General features: G+C 36.1%; 1 protein-coding gene and 1 long non-coding RNA gene across 3 annotated transcripts; both read left to right on the forward strand.

Moving 5' to 3' along the window:
• Positions 1–387: 387 nt before the first annotated feature.
• Positions 388–7,616, forward strand: LOC115959890. 2 transcript variants are annotated; one of them, XR_004085042.1, is made up of 7 exons: positions 388–616; positions 713–833; positions 1,095–2,524; positions 2,614–3,126; positions 3,217–3,404; positions 3,530–3,631; positions 7,322–7,616. It is a non-coding gene; the product is annotated as an uncharacterized LOC115959890 (long non-coding RNA). The 2 variants fall into 2 exon arrangements; XR_004085041.1 differs by having other exon boundaries at positions 2,614–3,404.
• A 2,572-nt stretch (positions 7,617–10,188) lies between these two features.
• LOC115959889 (V-type proton ATPase 16 kDa proteolipid subunit-like) lies at positions 10,189–13,013 on the forward strand. Its single transcript, XM_031078535.1, has 2 exons — positions 10,189–10,727; positions 12,672–13,013. Exons 1-2 carry the CDS (start codon positions 10,354–10,356, stop codon positions 12,802–12,804), a joined length of 507 nt encoding a protein of 168 aa, XP_030934395.1. The 5' UTR covers positions 10,189–10,353; the 3' UTR covers positions 12,805–13,013.
• Positions 13,014–18,524: the final 5,511 nt, after the last annotated feature.

The following is an 18,524-nucleotide window of genomic DNA, read 5'->3' on the forward strand; positions in this document are numbered from 1 at the left end:
ATGTAAGTGAAGCTCCCCTTCTGGAGACTTAAATCCTGATCCTTACCCCTCACGCCCCACAAGCACTTATACTTGTGGAGTGACCATCGCACTGAGGGTGTACGGTGGTAGTTTTGTCTAGTTTTTGAAACAAGCTGATGGGTTTTTGTTCTGTTATTGATATTTGTGTTTCTATAGATTTTGGGTTTGGTTACTTCTTTGAGAAGAGCACTAGAAATGAAATGGGTCTTAATTTTTGTTTGATATTATAAGTTGTTGTTGTGTGCGGATGCTTAATATTCATATTTTGGTAAGGTGCTGACATGGCACTATTTCATTGGAGGGCATAAATACTTGGGTTGACACCAAGTCCTAACTGAATTTAAACTCTCTTTGACTTTTAGGTAGTGGAGTGGGCACCGCAAAAGTAAAAAATATACGGATAAAGAAGCGCACACCTCTCCGTACCTTTACCAAATTCCCTTCTCTCTCTTCCTCAAACCAATTTCCAATTCGATTCCTTCTCTTTCGTTGAGATCCTCGCAATTCATAGCCTTTCTACTTTCTAGTTTCAATTCAGTCTGGGCCTCACCGAAGCTAGACATTTGTTACAGGACTTTGGACTCCGTGAAAAAAGGTAAGATCAATTTCGCACACACTAACTCATCTCTTATTATAATTCCCATTTTATCACATCTTTGATCTTTCTCAAATCTCAATCTTCTTCTCATAGATTCCGATGAAACAATGATGTCTTCTTCCTAAGTTTCAGAGGTGCACGCACTCGCTATGGTTTTACAGGCCATGTATATGAGGTTCTATGTAACCTCTATGGAGAATGTTCACAAGGATGGGTATATATATCTAATGACTACTCTTATTGTATGCTTATGTATTTATTTATTTAGAAAAATGTTACTAAAACTAATTTCCTAGCAAAAAGAGGGGGGGGGGGGGATGTGCTAAAGTTAATGATAATTCTCAGATATTTGAGTTTAATTAACATTAAAGTCAGTTGTAGTGTACAGAACATACCATCTTGAATTTAAGCCATCTTCATATTTATATTTTAGTGTCCAAATTATAATATGTTTCTTATGTTTTGTGATTGGCAGTGCACTGAATCTCGAATTTATCCAAAGAATTTTTAAAGAGATATCAAGTATTAAATTGAATTGCACGAAGTTATTTGTTGCTAAATATCTAGTGGGAATTGATTCTCGAGTGGAGGCCATAGATTTGAAGTCAAATGATGTTTGCATGGTAGGAATTCATGGCATGGGGGGAGTAGGTAAGAATACAATCACAAAAGCTGTTTATAATAGAATTGCTGATCATTTTGAAGGAAGTTGCTTTCTTGAAAATATAAGAGAAAAGTCAAGAACAAATGATGGCCTACTCCAACTACAAGAAGCACTTCTTTCTAAGATCTTTGGGGATAGATATTTCAAGTTAAACAGCGTACCTGAAGGAATCAATAGAATGATAGAAAGACTTTTCCGTACAAGGGTTCTATTAATTCTTGATGATGTTGATGAATCGAGAAATAGAAAATTTGTTTGGAGAATGTGATTGGTTTACTTCAGGAAGTAGAATCATTATAACAACAAGAGACAAACAAGCACTCTTGGAAAAGATCATCCAATTTATGAGGATAAGGAATTGAATCAATGTGAAGCTCGTGAACTCTTTGAACTACATGTCTTCCAGATAGACAAATGAACTTAAGGAAGAGTATTCAAAACTTTCAAAGCAGATTATACATTATGCCAGTGGTCTTCCATTAGATGTGAATGGGAAAGTGCATTAGAAAAATATAAACATATTCCTCATGAAAAAATCCAAGAAGAACTCAAAATAAGCTTTGATGGAGAAATATATTTTTCTTGATATTGCATGTTTCTTCAAGGGATTCTACAAGGATTATGTTGTAAATATATTATAAATGCTTGCAATTTATGTCTGGATTACGGTACCAGAAGACGTATGGATAAGTGTCTCAAAACTGTTGTGGTCAATTATCAATGCATGACTTGCTACCCAACAAATGGGTAGGGAAATTTTTCAACAAGAATCAAAAGAGCCTGGAAATCATAGCAAAGGATATGGTGTTATAAAGATGCTCATGAAGTACTAACTAGAAAAATGGTACTTTGGTTTCACTTTTCCACCCCCATTTTTAATGATGGAGAAAGATAAGTTTATCTGTATACTATTTTATTCTCAAATTTCAAATCTGCTATGTTGTGCGGTTTCCTTAATGGTTTGTGCAATTAAGGATCATGTAAAATTCTAGGCATACTGTAGCGCTTGGCTAAACCAATAATGGTGAACTTGCATGCTAATGCTTTCGAAAGGTTGGAAAATCTCAAATTGCTCATGGTTCGTAATGTCATCATTTGTGAAGAACTTAAATATATCCCAACGGGTTAGGGTGGTTTGATTGGCCTGATTATTATTTTTCCTGGCCATCCGCTTTTTGTCTACTGCAACTTGTCATAACATGCCATGTAGTCACATTCAAGTGGAGTTGCTATTCAAACAGGTACGATTATTAATATTTTTGAATTACAATTTTGTTAAATTTTATTTTAAAGTTTGTTGAAGATAAACTTTGAATTTTTCCTTCTACAGGAGTTCTAATTCGAAAATTTGAAATGTATCAATCTCGAATCCTGTGAATTTATTACGAAAGTACTTGACTTGTGCACCCCAAACTTAGAGGAATTGGACCTTTCTTCTTGTAAAAATTTAGTTGAGGTTCAAGAGTCCATTGGACTTCTTGATAAGATTCAAAGCCTCGAAGATTGTGAAAATTTCAATTCTTCCATGCAGCCTCAGGTTGAAATCTCTTAAATGTTTTTATCTTAAGGGCTGCTCAAGGTTTGAGTTCCCCAATATTGGACCAGAAATGAAATGTTTAGTGGTTTTAGAATTACAAAGGAGTGGTATTAGAGAGTTACCTTCATCAATCGGGTATCTTACTGGGCCTCTGAGATTAAACCTATATGATTTCCAAAGGCTTCGGATTTTCCAAATAGCATTAATAAATTGCTACAGCTTGAGGTGTTACATATTTCTACTACTAAATTGAGACTGACATGCAATTCATTTGATGACTTCTCTGGGTATGGGTTTCGTAGTTTGGTAAACACTAAATCTCTCCAACTATGGAAATCTAATTGAGTTAGATTTTTTTAATGAAGCCTGATTGCTTCCTTGCATTGACATATTTAGATCTATATGGAACCAATGTCGTTACCATCCCCGAAATCATTAGTAGGTTTACTTGACTTGAGGCACTTCAAATAAACAAGTGCAAGTAGCTTCAAGAAATTTCAAGGCTTCCACAGTCTATAAGAAGAGTGCATGCAATGAATTGCTTGTCGTTGGATCCACAATCATCGAGAAGATGGTTGAGTAAGGTATCTCTCTCTCTCTCTCTCTCTCTCTCTCTCTCTCACAAAGTTATTGAGAAAAAAAATTGTTATCTTTTGCAAATACATTATTGGATTTACTAAACTACATTTTTTGGAATTTTAATTGCAAGAAATTGAGAGAAATTTTGGGGCTTTTACCAGATGGAGTATGTGAATGTGCAAGAAGTGACATACTAATGGATCCACAATCATCAACCTTATTATCGCATCAGGTTATTCTCTCTCCCTCACTCTTTGATGACTTCAAATCTAAAATTAAGGGATCTGTATCTGAAGATGAGGACAATAATTGTGAAATTAGACTACTAAGAAATGAGTCCAAAATGGTTCAACCATCAAAGTGTTGGAAATTTCACTTCATTTTGGGTTGGTCCGAAATTTCTAAAATTTTTTATATGCATTGCTTTAAAACCAAAGGCATGTATAGGTGGATTTGGTTGTGAGGTTTACCTTTCCATCAATGGTTGTGAAAAAATTTGCATTAATGCAATTTCTATGCATGAAAATTTTGATCATCTGTGGTTATCTTCTAGTTCTCATTGGCCATTGCAGAACAAATTCAATGACTCAAATCCATTTGAACAAAATCACGTTGAAGTTTTATGTAAAATCGAGGATAGGAGTAATACCTCTTCTTCTCCTCTCATAAATGTTAGTGCTATCATAAAAGGATTTGTGCTCCATGTAGAGTGCATACATTGTCCTCACAAGTCTGGTACTCCTTAATTGCCCTTCTCGAGAGCTAGTCATGGTGGTGGTCTTCCTCGGTCCCTCATAACAGTGAGCCCCCACCTTTACTACCTCTTTTTCCCACTTCTTGACCCTCATTGATGGGTCACAGGGTTTTCAAAAATGAAGGAGTTCTGAGGCTTTCAATGGAAACAACTGGTAATGGGTTTGACTCTGGTTTGAAGGGCTTGCATGGTGATGAGTATGATCTGAGTTTGTCATCAAACACTTATCCCTTTAGAAGCCTTGGATACATGATTTGAATGCAGAATGATGTCAGCCTCCTTGGGTCTCTCACAACTCTTTGCCATCTGAATTAAGGATTCCATGGGATACAACAAATGAATTTGAATTAGATTTGGACCGATTGGTAGTTGAATAAACCATTAGCAATGGGTTTGGTTTAGGTTCGTCTTCAATGGCCCATACCTTTGTAAACAACCATTCCGACTTCAATCTGTATCCACTATCGAAGAAAATGGGAACATCTTGATTGAACTTGAAAGAAATATGACTCCATCTGAAAACAACCTTTAAACTGTTTTCTTCTCCATTGTTTCCATTCAATTCCTTTGCATTTGATGCCAAAGTATTTCACCTCCTTTAGTTGCATTCTTTCATTTGCATCTTCGGATGCCCGTCACTTTCTTCACTCTCTCTCATTTAAGGGGCTGTACTCCTAGGATTGGTTACAAAACCAATTTGGAAGGACGTTACTTTTTTTTTTTATTATTCAATTCTTACACCAAGTGGGGGAGGAAAATTTGAACCTTGGTTCTACTCATAAAGAAGATCAAGCAATGCCACTGAGCTAGAAGGCTCTTGGCAGCTTGGAAGGACATTAATGTACCAAAAAAACAAAATTAATGAAAAGAAATTAGTCATTTGATTTGCTGCTAAGTTCGATTTCTTTTGATGGTGGTTCTCCGTTGAGTGTTAAGTTACAAGTCAATGGACAAGTAAAATATTGGCAAATAATAATTTACTTCTATTGGCTCACTGGATGTGTTACACATAATGTCAAGTCTTTTTTCCCCCTCAAAATGGCATATGCTATTATAGATTGATGAAGGTCAACATGATGGATGATTTCAGCCTACGTTGTGTGGTCATTGTGAGATAAGTTGCTCACAATTCTTGGACTTAAATTCATGTTCTTATCCATTACTCAGTGATGGAAGTATCATTTGATTTTGGTCTAGCAGTCTATTAGCAGTTAGCACCAATTTTGTAAATCCATTGCATGCTAAGGTCCAAAGATACTCATTTCACATGTCTACACCTTTTTTGGCCACAAGATATATTGCTGCTCCTTTTAAAGGTACTCATGTTTGAATAGAGTTAAATGACAAGTTCACACTATTTGGACGCCGATTAGAATTAGCTGTTTCAAGTTTTGATGTATGCTACTAGGAATATGGATACAAAATCATCATCACACTTGCCTATAGGAATTGTTATTAGACTAAACTTCAAGATGAATTTCCCATGGACTTCAATTATATTTCTTGTGCAGAAGCCTGCAATTAAAATAAAGTTCTGAAAAATGAAAGGAAAAATTGATGTGGAAATCTTAGGTGTAATTGTGAAATTTCAATGCTTTAACCTAATATTTAGTCTACAAGAGTTGTAAATTTTTGCTAATTGGTAGGAATCTCTCACATGCACATACTTAGTGAAAGGAAATTCAAACTCCAGCAGGTCCACCCTTACGCCATCCTTACTTTCAAAAGGTGGAGGTTCGAAAGGATTGGGCTTTGCCAATAGTCATAGGTTCAAGGTCCTTTGAGCACCATTCCATACTAAATGCTTTCTGGTCTAAACCATTGTTGGTAGGATAGACATTCGTGAGTTTCATAATTTGGTAAAAATGTTGGGAATGATATATGTGTTCTGGTTATTACTTATTAGTTTGTTCCCTAGACATGTAGGAGCTTATTATTATTGATGGTTCTCTCTCTGCTATAGTTGGAATTGAAGGATGATATATCTTAAATAAAAGAGTTCAAGGAAAAAAGGATGATGTTACCTTCCTGGTTGATCCATCTATGGATTTTGCACTTCAAGTATGAATTAGTGAGGTCTCTAATCTAGTGGCAACAACAATTTATTTAATTATACTTCTTTGTTATAATGCTCTAGTTGAACCTTTTTTCCCTTGTGCATGCTATTTAATAGCTTTTAGTCTTTTACCCTGAAATGATTTTTGTCTTTATTATTGATGGTTGGATTGAAGTAGTTCGAATAATTTAATGAGCTGAACTAGGCTGAGTTGCTGTTTGAAATCCTTAAACCAACAAGGGCTTATTGTATTACTTTGAGTAAGACTTCGGTCTCTGTAATAGTGGAATATTTTGCAGCTTGCAGAAGTATACCAAATTCTTTCCATAGACTAATGCAACTCTCATTTTGTTTCAAAATTGAATTGGATTATGCTTCGTGTCTTCAGAAGTAGATTTGATTTTTAAAAAAAAAAATTGTAAAAATTGATAAATTGCTAAGAAAGGAAATGGCTCAGTTGATAAAGTATTGAAACTTAAAAGAGGGCATTGGAGCCTATGACTTTAATTGTTTTCTGACTAGTGCCTTTTTTTATATATAAATGTTTTGTGCTCCAATTATAACTTACTACCTCAGTGATCGTGAATAAATTTTGGAAAAAAAAAAATTTATGCCTATTATACTGCTCAAATAAAAGATGACAATGCCGCTGATATCTCTCCATTGTCCAATAGACTATGCCACATCTTTGAGTAATGTATCTCAAATTTTCTTAGATTTTTCTTCCCAGTCACGAACAAAATGAGATTGATAGGCACCCCTCAACCATCGTTGCCCATTATTGTCTCTAATTGAAGTAGGTCCAGGTTCTTAATCACTATTTCATTTCTGTGTTGGGTTTCTTGAATGTCTAGGAGCTTTGTTTATGTGTCCTCTGTTTCTGTGATGGGGTTTCTTGCAACATGTTAGGAACCCCTGGGTAGAACTCACTCTTGAAAACCGGCTTGCAATGTGAGGGTGCCCAAGAGTTTATAAACACATAGTTAAGATTATACTTAATCCATATGGGACACTAGGATCATAACACAACATTTTACAATCTGTTTTTGTTTGGTTCTTGTGGAAGTGTAGGAAACTTAACAGGTTTGTTGTTGTTGTTGTTGTTGTTGCAGGTAAAATTGCCCAATCTGATGACCTGTCCATGACTCGGCCAACTCAAATGTGATTTTACCTGATCCCTCAGTTGGCAGCGGGTAGAGAAGACCGAGCCCAATGGACCCTTGATCACCCAAAGCATGAGAAGACCGGGTCTGAGATAGCTTATCCCGTGGAAATCATTCTCTTTAGTCTTTACCTTGACTGTTGCTAACCCTACTCTTCTTTGAACAAAGATGGAGTTATTGGAATAAATACCATGAATGATGATCTTTTAATTTTACAACAGAATAAAAAATAGTTTTTGCCTATCATACTTGAGTCATTTTACATGTACTGCACGCAATTAATTTAGCTTGAATCTTTTTGTGTTAAAGAGAAATTTCAATTGCAATTACAAAATACACTTTCTTGTGCAACATAATAAATTGGAGGTCATCCCCTTTTCACCTACTTTGCCCCTGATAACTTGTTTGGAAGGGGAGAAAATAATTTCATGAATGTTTAAATAACATTCCTCTCAAACAACTGTAAAGGTCAAAGTAGTCATTTTGAAATTGGCTTGGCATTATTAGACAGATTGTCATATAAAAAAAAAAAAAAAAAAAAAAAAAAAAAAAACCAAAAGCATGGCCATTTTTTTAAGAATACCGATTTGGGTTCTTCTCCTACCCGTATCGAATAGAACATGCTGAGCCAAATCTTCTTCAGTAAACTGAATAAAAGCTTGGGTACAGCACAGAGAAAATTACAGGGAAGTTGAGAGTGTGATTCTGATTCAGTAGCAACTCACTTGTGAATCCAGGGAATGCAACATATGTGAACTTGGTACAGTCAAAGACTAAGTGGCCACTTTAATTCATGGCAGGGGCCGGTGTAAGACAGGATTTTGATTTTGATTTTGACTTTTTTTTTCTTTAAATTTCCCTTCATCAGCTACTTTCAAGGATTATAAGTTGCCATGCTTTGCTCATTAATGTATAGCTAAAATTTGTTACACTACTAATAAGAATAGGGTTTTAAGTAAAATGAATTTGGATTGGGAATTTAGGATAATACTATGAACATTGACTAATATTATAATATACTTGTGGATTTTAGATAATTCAATTGATAAAATTTTTTGTCAATCAATAAGAGATATGGAGTTCAAACCCTCCTATACTAGACACTAATTGGTGTTTTAACTTAATAATAAAAAGCAATTATCATGAAGCGAAATTTATATTTTGAATTATAATGTGTCTTTAAATAATAATAAAAACTTAAGATTTTGATATTTTTAACGCCAATAGGTTTGAGGCTTGACAAAAAGCTTCAATAATAATAATAATAGTAAAAATAGGAATATTTTTTTAAATTGCTTAAATAATCAAAATAACACTTATAAGAATCCTTTTTTTTTCTTTTATAAAAACACTTAAATGATCAAAGAATAGGACATAAGGTCTTTTTTATAACTAACTATAGTAGAAAAAAATATTTTTTAAAGGCAGTATAGCTAAATCATATAAAACCGGATATGAAAGCTCAAAGTCTAATCCACTGAAAATAACCTTAATTAGGAAAGTTAATTTTTAGTTAGAATTGAATTAGACTAATTGTGTAGATAGATAGGTAACTGAAAGGTGTTCATATTGAAAACAGGAAAAAACAAAATAGTCATCAAAAAAAAAAAAAAAAAACTGCCAAAAGAAAAGAGAGCGAAGGGCCAAAATGGCCAAATAGCCATAAAATTGTAAGTATATAGTTAGTAGGCTTAGTTTGCAAACATTATAATTTTCTAGCATCTCGAGTCTAAAAGACTCGATTTTGGTCTATAAATCGAGTCTTAAAGACTCGATTTTCATCCTCTGATCTGGCATTATTTTCCTAGTTGGAAATCGAGTCTCTAAGACTCGATTTACAAACCAAAAACCTTCCAACTCTCAAGCCTCTCTCGTGCAAGCCTAGATACACAAATTTTTTTTTTTAAGAAATCCAAAAACACAGCAATCAGATCAAAAGAGAAAGAATCAGATCTGCCCAGAACATATCAAGAACCCAGAGAAAAAAAAAAAAAAAAAACAAAAAGAGAAAGAGAGAAGAACCCAGAACAGAAGAACCTGGATCGGTCGGAGAAGAACCCAGGCCGCACGGCGGACCGCGCTGCCTGGCCTGGGTCACGCACCGGCGAGCTCGGCCTGGCCTGGGTTGCGCACTTGCTCGCGCGGCTTGGCCTGGGTTGCGCACCGGCGTGCGCGACCCAGGCTAGGTCGCGTGGTCCGTCGTGCGGCCTGGGTTCTTCTCCATCTCTTTCTGGATTTTTTTTTTTTTTTTCTATGGGTTCTTCTGGATCTGGCGCGCACGACCCAGGCCAGGCCGCAAGTGTCGGTGCGGGACCCAGGCCAGGCCGCGCGAGCAAGTGCGCAACCCAGGCCAGGCCGCAAGTGTCGGTGCGCGACCCAGGCCAGGCAGCGCGGTCTGCCGTGCGGCCTAGGTTCTTCTCCATCTGTTTCTGGGTTTTTTTTTTTTTTTTTTTTTTTTTTTTTTTTTCTCTCTCTCTCTCTCTGAGTTCTTCTAGATCTGGGTTCTGTTGGGTTATATAAGATTTGAAAATCGAGTCTTAGAGACTCGATTTTCGTATAACCACGTGAAAAATAATGCCACATCGGAAATGATTAGACAATGAAAATCGAGTCTCTAAGACTCGATTTATAGACCAAAATCGAGTCTTTTAGACTCGAGATGCTAGAAAATTATAATGTTTGCAAACTAAGCCTACTAACTATATACTTACAATTTTATGGTTATTTGGCCATTTTGGCCAGCAAACAGTGCAGTAACAGAAAAGAAAACGCAAAAAAAATCCAAAAACTAAAAATAAAAATAAAAATAAAGCTTCTAGCCTATCACGAAGTGCTGCGTCAGATACGTGGTATAATGTTTTGCTAAGAATCGAAAAGAAAAGATCTCATCGATAGTCATTTTCCCCGTGAACCTGAACTTCTTCCCGTCCCCGATCCAAAAGCAAGAACAGATCTCCATCCAATTTTCCCGCAACCCAAACATGTCATCTTCTTCATCCGAATTCAGCGGCGACGAAACCGCACCCTTCTTCGGGTTCCTGGGAGCGGCGGCGGCTCTGGTGTTCTCGTGCATGGGGGCGGCGTACGGGACGGCGAAGAGCGGAGTTGGGGTGGCGTCGATGGGAGTGATGCGTCCGGAGCTGGTTATGAAGTCGATAGTCCCGGTTGTTATGGCTGGTGTGTTGGGTATCTATGGCCTTATCATAGCTGTCATTATTAGTACTGGGATTAACCCCAAGGCTAAGTCTTACTATCTCTTCGATGGCTATGCTCACTTGTCTTCTGGTCTCTCTTGTGGACTCGCTGGTCTCTCTGCTGGTATGGCCATTGGGATTGTCGGTGATGCCGGTGTCAGGTACTCCTACTGCTTTTATTTTAGTGCAAAACAAAAACTTGATGATTTATAGTTGAGAAAGTAAGTCTACTGGATAAGTCACAACATGGGTTTTATTTTTCTTTTATATATGGATGAATCAGGATATATATAGAGCACAACTAAATGTGTTAAGTTGTGATTCGTGCATAATAAGTTGAGTGTTTGTGAGGTGTGAATTTGGGTGTGTCTGTAGGATTGCTATTGTTTTTTTTTTTTTTTACTGTTGGGGCCCATTGAAATGAAGGTGTGATTTTTTTGGCAGTAGCAGGGCTCTTTAAAGTTTGATTCATAAGAATTGAGTGTATATGAACAATTAGAAGTTTACCCTTTTTTTTTTTTTTTTCATTATTGCTAGGACTAAATTTTAAGCTATATTTCATTATATCTTATTGCTAGGATTCATAAGGATTGTTATTATCTTATTGCTACCTGCGTACAACCCCACCTCCGTTATCTAGTCCACTAGATTTGATTTACACCTATGGTTGAGCAATGGAATGGTTTCTTGTTCGCGCAAGCTTGCATGGGATGAAAATATTTTTCGACAGAAAACATTTCATAATGAAACAAATGGAGTCTTGGTTTGAAAAGTTTTATGGTGATGTCTTTTGACAACATGGAAGGTAAGAGATGCCTTGCCTATCAAGGGATCTATTTCCCTTCAGGCATTGAGTGTAAGCTTTGATTTACCATAAGCAAGACATCTCTTACTCTTCAGGTATTGGGAGTAAGCTTTGATTTACAAAAATCGGGGGCTCACATTTCTTTTTATGGGAAAATGAGAGGAGCTTGGTAATTTGCCTTCTTTTGCTCTTGCTGAAAGGACAAATGTTACTTTCACACTTGACATTTAAATGTGTGCTAAGCTTTGGAATTGTGTGTATGGGAAGGGGTATGCATGCTCTGATGACCAGGGTTTGACTGTCACTGTCTTTGGATTAAATTACAGACTTATATGCTTTCTTGCCCTTCTTGGCAGCATATTTTTAAGTTTTATTCTTGTAAATTAGTGATAAGAGTTGGATTGGAGTTATAAATTTATAATAGTCATTAACTTAAAAAAAAAAAAATTCAAAAGGGGGTTACAGTAATTATTTTTACTCCGCACTTCTAAAATGTGAGATATGCTCTACCTCATTTTAGGAAAAATTGTTTGCCGTGCAATAATCGGGAACTGTAGTATAATGTCAGCGATCTTTTAGTGGTTTTTTTCGTCTTTGGTGGTATAACTAGAATTGAGCTTTTTGAAAATTGAATTCCCCCCCCCCCCCCCACTTTTGTTTCTCTCTCTCTCTCTCTCTCTCTTTCTTTCTCTCTCTTGCATGAATTGCAAATTTAGACCTGATGAACTGAAGTAGGTCAAGAAGTTTCAGTTTGAAGTTCTCACATATTCTAATGGCTTGCCTAGAAGTCTCTTTTCATATAAAGAGAAATAGACTTGTTGGACACAATGCTTTTCTTAGCAGAGGGTTCACTAACATAATAGTCTTGTGGGACTTTAGTGGCTGTGCATCAAGCTGAAGGTTGAATTGCAATTTCAGATACTGTTTAACTGAAGTTGGTTGAGGGGTCTCAGCTTGGGGCGTGCACATTTCTTTGCATTTCATGGATATGGATTTGTCAAAGTCAACACTTTGTGTGGCATAAGGTTGACTGTCATAAAGATCTTGTGGGACTTATGATTCCTTTTTCCCTATTAGACTTAGGTTTTTAGCTATTTGATTGCCTTCTTAATGGACGAAGTGTCTTTGTGTTTGAGTTGCATGTTTAGTTTTTGTTTTTTATTTGAACCATTATATTCTGATAAGATTGTGTAATATGTATTTTGTTGGCATTATATTATTATTACGAAGTATAGAGTCAAATGGCATGTCACATGTGATGAATTTTTGCACTAAATTTGGTTTTGGGGATTATTTTCAGGGCTAATGCACAGCAGCCAAAGCTGTTCGTGGGTATGATTCTAATCCTTATCTTTGCTGAAGCACTTGCTCTCTATGGTCTCATTGTGGGGATCATCCTTTCATCCCGAGCAGGCCAATCTCGTGCAGATTAAAGGAGGCCAAGTTTCAGAAAATTTTTGCTTCTGTATTATTTGCAGATTGGCAGTTGGATGCCTTAACAACAATGTCATTGTTAAGCTTACGATAATGTTAAACTGGATCATACTTGTCCAAATTGTACTCTATGAAGGCAGTTGCCATGACAACTTTTCAAATAAGCATTTATTAGTTATAAGAAATGTTTATCCTTGTGTTTAGTCAAGAGGTTTTGCGTTTCTGATGCTAGTTGTGATAATTAGCATTGATACTTCGGGAAAAAAAATAAATAAATAAAAGCCTTTGTAAACAGTTAATTTTGGCAATATGCCCTCCAACAATTATTTAGTCTCTCTCACTCTCTATTCTATTTAAATATTCTCCGTTATTCTTTTGTCATTTAATAAGTCTAAAGACAACAATTTTTCATAACATTTTATACAGTTGTCGATAGACATGTTGTAATTGGTATATAATAAAATTGATAAATTTTTTGTCTATAATATTGTTGTTTCTCATTTCTCCCTCCCACACCCTTTTCCATCTTTATTAGTCTCTCACCCTCTCACACCTCTATGGCTCTATCTTATCTAACTTTCTTGAGTTGTGCCACCATAAAATGATGGCAGCACAAGTGAAAAGCCGCCATTGGCGATGGCGATGAATAAGCATGGGTTCCATCGTTCTTGATCAGATGAATGAAGGTTTTTAAAGTCATGTCATAGAGACCTAGACGACAGGGCGCGGGCGGAGGGCATGACCGTGGGTGCCATTGCAATAATCACCCCCTACTGTCCCTAGAGGATCATGGTCGTGCAAAATATTGGAAGGGGTCTTTCTTCTTCTTCTTCTTCTTCTTCTTTAATTTTTAAATTTTTTTTTTATAGTGATTTCTTTTATATATATATATATATATATATATATTTATTTGGTTTACTAAAGGGCTTTGATAATAGTTGCTGAGGCATGGGGTTTCTAATTTTGGAGGTGGTGGGTGCTTAGGCCACCGTGGAGAGTGAGAAGGTTTGAGTGGGATTGGGTCAATGAATGAGGGAGAGTAATGTGTTTTGGTCAATTGGAGGAGAGGTGATGAGTCACGGGTCTACAAATTTGCTTTGATTTTGAGTTAAGTAATCAATCTCTTCCATCCTAAAAGAAGCAAACAAAGTAAATCAAAGCAAGCAAACAGAATTAAGTAATCAATCTCTTCCACTTTTAATTCTGTTTGAAGATATAGAAAATCAAAATTAGAGAACGACAGTGACCTTTTTAAAAAATAAAATAAAATAAAATACAAACTTAAAAGTATAAGTACAATTAAATTCAATGAAAATACATGTTTGAATTTAATTAAAAAACTTAATGTAATGTAAGATACTTTAAGTAAGTTTTACCCATATTCTATTAAATACTTTTATCATTTTAAAATGTTTAATTAAATTTTTTTATTTATTTATGGAAATTGATTGTTCAATCACCAGTTTGGCCTTAGTTAGATTAAGGCTATGTTTGGTTAAAGGGAAAAGAAAGAAAATGAAGGGAAGGGAAGAGAAAACTCAGAAAAGTAAAGGGGAAGAGAAATGAAAAATAAAGGAAAAATAAAATATGTGTTCGGATGTAGAAGAGAAATGAAATGAGGTTTGCACTTATATCTTTTTAATTTATACTGTAGAGAAATAACTCAAATAAAGATGTAAATGTAGTTTTACCTAAAGATTCAAAACTTTTTAGTTTTTAAGGATATAAGAGTAATTTTATGGATTTAAATGGAAAGTTAAAATAAAAAATTGGTGGGATGTAGAAATCTCTTTTCCCGCATTTCATTTCTATTCCGTTTTCTCCCCCTCCCTCAAACCAAAACATATAGTCTAAAGAACTGGAAACCACTTTTCTTTTATTATTCATGTGTGGTCAAGAGATACCATAAAATGGTGGAAAACTAATTAAAAAGCAAAAAGCAGATGCCATAAAAATAAAATGGTGGAAAGATTATCAAAAAGCAACCAAACTTGCGTTTTAGATGGACTTCTGATGTGGAAAAGACAACCAGGCTTGCGTTTTAGAAGAAAGTTGTCTTGCTTTCTTTTTTCTTTTTCGAGTATTAAACAATAAACACTAGAACAAAATTGACAACAGTGAAAAAAAATTTGAAATGGGATTTTAACAAAAAATAAAAGCATTACCTTAGCACCAGATATATAATTTCAGATTATTGATATGAATGATTCAGCCCAAAAAAAAAAAAGGTTACCTTAATGTAAATATGATATAATGATGACTAAAACATTCAAAAAAAAAAAAAAAACCAAAATAATCCGTCTAATATAATAAAGGATTGTTTAATTGAGTTGAATTGAAATATCTGATAAGTTTTTTTAGAAGGAAAATATATGATAAGTTGGTGGGGGTCACATCATATTAATATTGTTTAGTGGGTGTCGGTTGTACTTTTGTGTTGTGGCAAACGCTGAGTTAAAGTTTGATCCACAATTAAAAACTTAAGAGAGATTTTAGGTTCAGTGGAAACCTAAACAGAACTTGTATAAGTGGATATTATCACACTATCTTCTTTTTCTTGCCCAAAATCTCAGCGCCTGTTTGTTAATATTATTCTAGCAATATTATTTAATTATAAAAATATATGTGAATAACAAAATATTATAAAAATATATGTTATGTTGTTTAAATAGCAAAAATTATTGTTTAAATAACACAACCAAACAAATCCAGTTTTCATGATACTCTTGCACAGTTGGTCATGTTTACGTATAGTTGCAATGACCCAAGCTTATTCTTTTATTTATTGCTAATGTAGTATATATCTAGATTATGTTGCAGGAGGTTGTACATTGCAAGACTTCTTAAATGGGTTTTAAGGAAAAAAGAAAAAGAAAAAGTGTACAGCTAAAATATATATAGTGTCATCAATTTATCATTAACCATATCGTATTGTTTAAGTTCAGTAAAAAAAAAAAAAAGTTGGAGGAGGGGATACGACAATTAGGCTTATCTATATATTTATATATCTATCTATAATAATAATAATAATAATAATAATAATAATAATAGTAGGTGAAACTGATAAAAATACAAATTAAAATTTTAAATTAAAGTTTCAATTTTGTGCCATGTGTCCTAAATTATTTATTCTTAAAGAATTTTATTTCTTAATTTTAGAATCAAATTTAAGACAACATCATAAATATCCATCCAAGTGAGTTATTAAGTACAACAACCAAATAGTCTAGAATAAATGAATTGTAAAGAAAAAAAAAAGTATTTCACAATAATTAAAAAAAAATGGACAATTTACATTTTATACCTAATAATATCCTTACAAATTTTTTTAAAGAGTTAACAAAATATAAAAATGACTATCAATAGTATTTAAATTATATATGTAGGGCGTAAATGATTTATGGGCCAAGCCGAGGAGGATTATGGCCCAAGTTCAACAAAATAGCCTTTGGGTACCGCCGAGGGTAGTTCAGTCCTCGGCAGACCCAAAGTTCCCCCTCGTAAAGAAGGGTAAAAATGGTATAAAACTGAAACTCGGAAAAAAGATCTAAAATATCCGGGGAAAGCTGCTGTTATTATCATTTAATGTTCTGAACCCGACAGGGCCGCATTCTTTGGCTTTTACAACCACCCCCAATGACTTTGGGGGATAGACTGATGGGACAAGTATCAGCCTTGGAAAGATTGACCCTACACGTGGATGAAGGATAAATGGATACAGGCGAGTATAAAAGGAAAACTAAGTAATCTTGGGAAGGGGCTGGGAAAAAATGGCCAAGAAACGAGAGCCTCCCAGCCCACCTCCATGAGAAGTACTCTAGGGGTGACGATCATTTAACCTTGTATGAACCCCCTGAAAAACCCACCGCCTATCGATCAAGGCCTAGCCTTTCAAACCCACGCTCTACAAATGATATTGTTAGGGCCGTTTTACGTGCGAACCCGACACTGTTACGGTCCGCCACGAATCGTGACCCTACAATTGGCGCCGTCTGTGGGAAAGGCTTGCGTGTTGGCGCAGGTGGTAGGTTGAAACACTTCCTCTGTTATTTCTAACCGTTGGTTATAGAGTTCAAGTATAAAATCTCACTAGGGGCTACGTTTCTTAACGAGGGGCTTAGCTGAAGAGCTAACTCCCCTAAAAGCTAAAGCTCCTCGTACAGAACAAACTAGGCGCTTGGTAACGTTAACCGTATAGATAAACTTAAGGGGCTTGGCTGAAGAGCTAGCTCCCCTAGAGCTAAAGGCAAGCCAAGGCCCCATACAAAGAGAAAACTAGGTTTTGGACAGAACCAAGGCATTGCATAGTCCTCGGACTCAAGCCTGTGGGAAAACCAACTACCTGGATGTGGAGAACTAGGTTTTGGACAGAACCAAGGCATTGCATAGTCCTCGGACTCAAGCCTGTGGGAAAACCAACTACCTGGATGTGGAGAACTAGGTTTTGGACAGAACCAAGGCATTGCATAGTCCTCGGACTCAAGCCTGTGGGAAAACCAACTACCTGGATGTGGAGAACTAGGTTTTGGACAGAACCAAGGCATTGCATAGTCCTCGGACTCAAGCCTGTGGGAAAACCAACTACCTGGATGTGGAGAACTAGGTTTTGGACAGAACCAAGGCATTGCATAGTCCTCGGACTCAAGCCTGTGGGAAAACCAACTACCTGGATGTGGAAAACTAGGTTTTGGACAGAACCAAGGCATTGCATAGTCCTCGGACTCAACCTGTGGGAAAACCAACTACCGGATGTGGAAAACTAGGTTTTGGACAGAACCAAGGCATTGCATAGTCCTCGGACTCAAGCCTATGGGAAAACCAACTACCTGGATGTGGAACCAACTATGGCACGTAAACCTCAAAATCCATCCGAGGAGGACTCCTAGTTCACAAATGGGTTAATACCTTGAATGCATAGATTCCACAATCTGCCCTCGGTACGACGCAATTCATTACCCAAAAACACAATCAAAGTCCCTCGCTACTTAGCTACCCTTTCAGAAGAATTATTTAGAGATTATCGTTCTCGGACATTGGTCTAACATGCATCGCGTAGTACTCAGCGCTTATCCCGGTTAGTTCCAAGAATTTAATTTATTGAAAGTTATCATTGTTATACTTGATAATATTTGTGAGTTTGAATTAGTAGGAACCTGTATTAAAGCATTTTTTCTGCTCGGAATATCCTTAAGAGCAAGCTTGCATTTAATATTCATGCATAAAGTAGTTGTTACGGAGAAGAAAGATATGTATAGAGAAATGGCCTCCTGTTCTATTAAAACAAAGGAACAGTACAGTGTACAATGAAAAGCTGAAACAAGCTTACACTAAAGCTGACTACATAAGTAAAGGGAAATACAAGCGAGTGGAGAGAAAGCCGTGGGGACAGCTCAGAGGAGAGGTTGGCTACTGCGCCAAGTTGTTGTCTAAGGAAACTATTCCTCGACACTTCTGCATGCCCATAACTCAGGCAGCCAAAGAACCTGACCTCAAGCTAACACCATCTACAGAAAAGGCGCAGGGAGCCGGAAGTTGGGAAGCCCCCGCAAGAATTTGCCGGTTACAAGGTAGATAGTGCTAATGGTGGAAATTCCTTCTTCGGACATACCAAAAATCTGGCATGACCAGAACCTGCTTCAGATTTTGACTGAAAGGGGGGGAGACACCCTCCCCCCTCCGTAGAAGTGTAAATTTCTCTTAAGTTTATGCTTTCTTGGCC

This window comes from Quercus lobata, chromosome 9, assembly GCF_001633185.2.
Source record: "Quercus lobata isolate SW786 chromosome 9, ValleyOak3.0 Primary Assembly, whole genome shotgun sequence".
NCBI classification, from domain to species: Eukaryota; Viridiplantae; Streptophyta; class Magnoliopsida; order Fagales; family Fagaceae; genus Quercus; species Quercus lobata.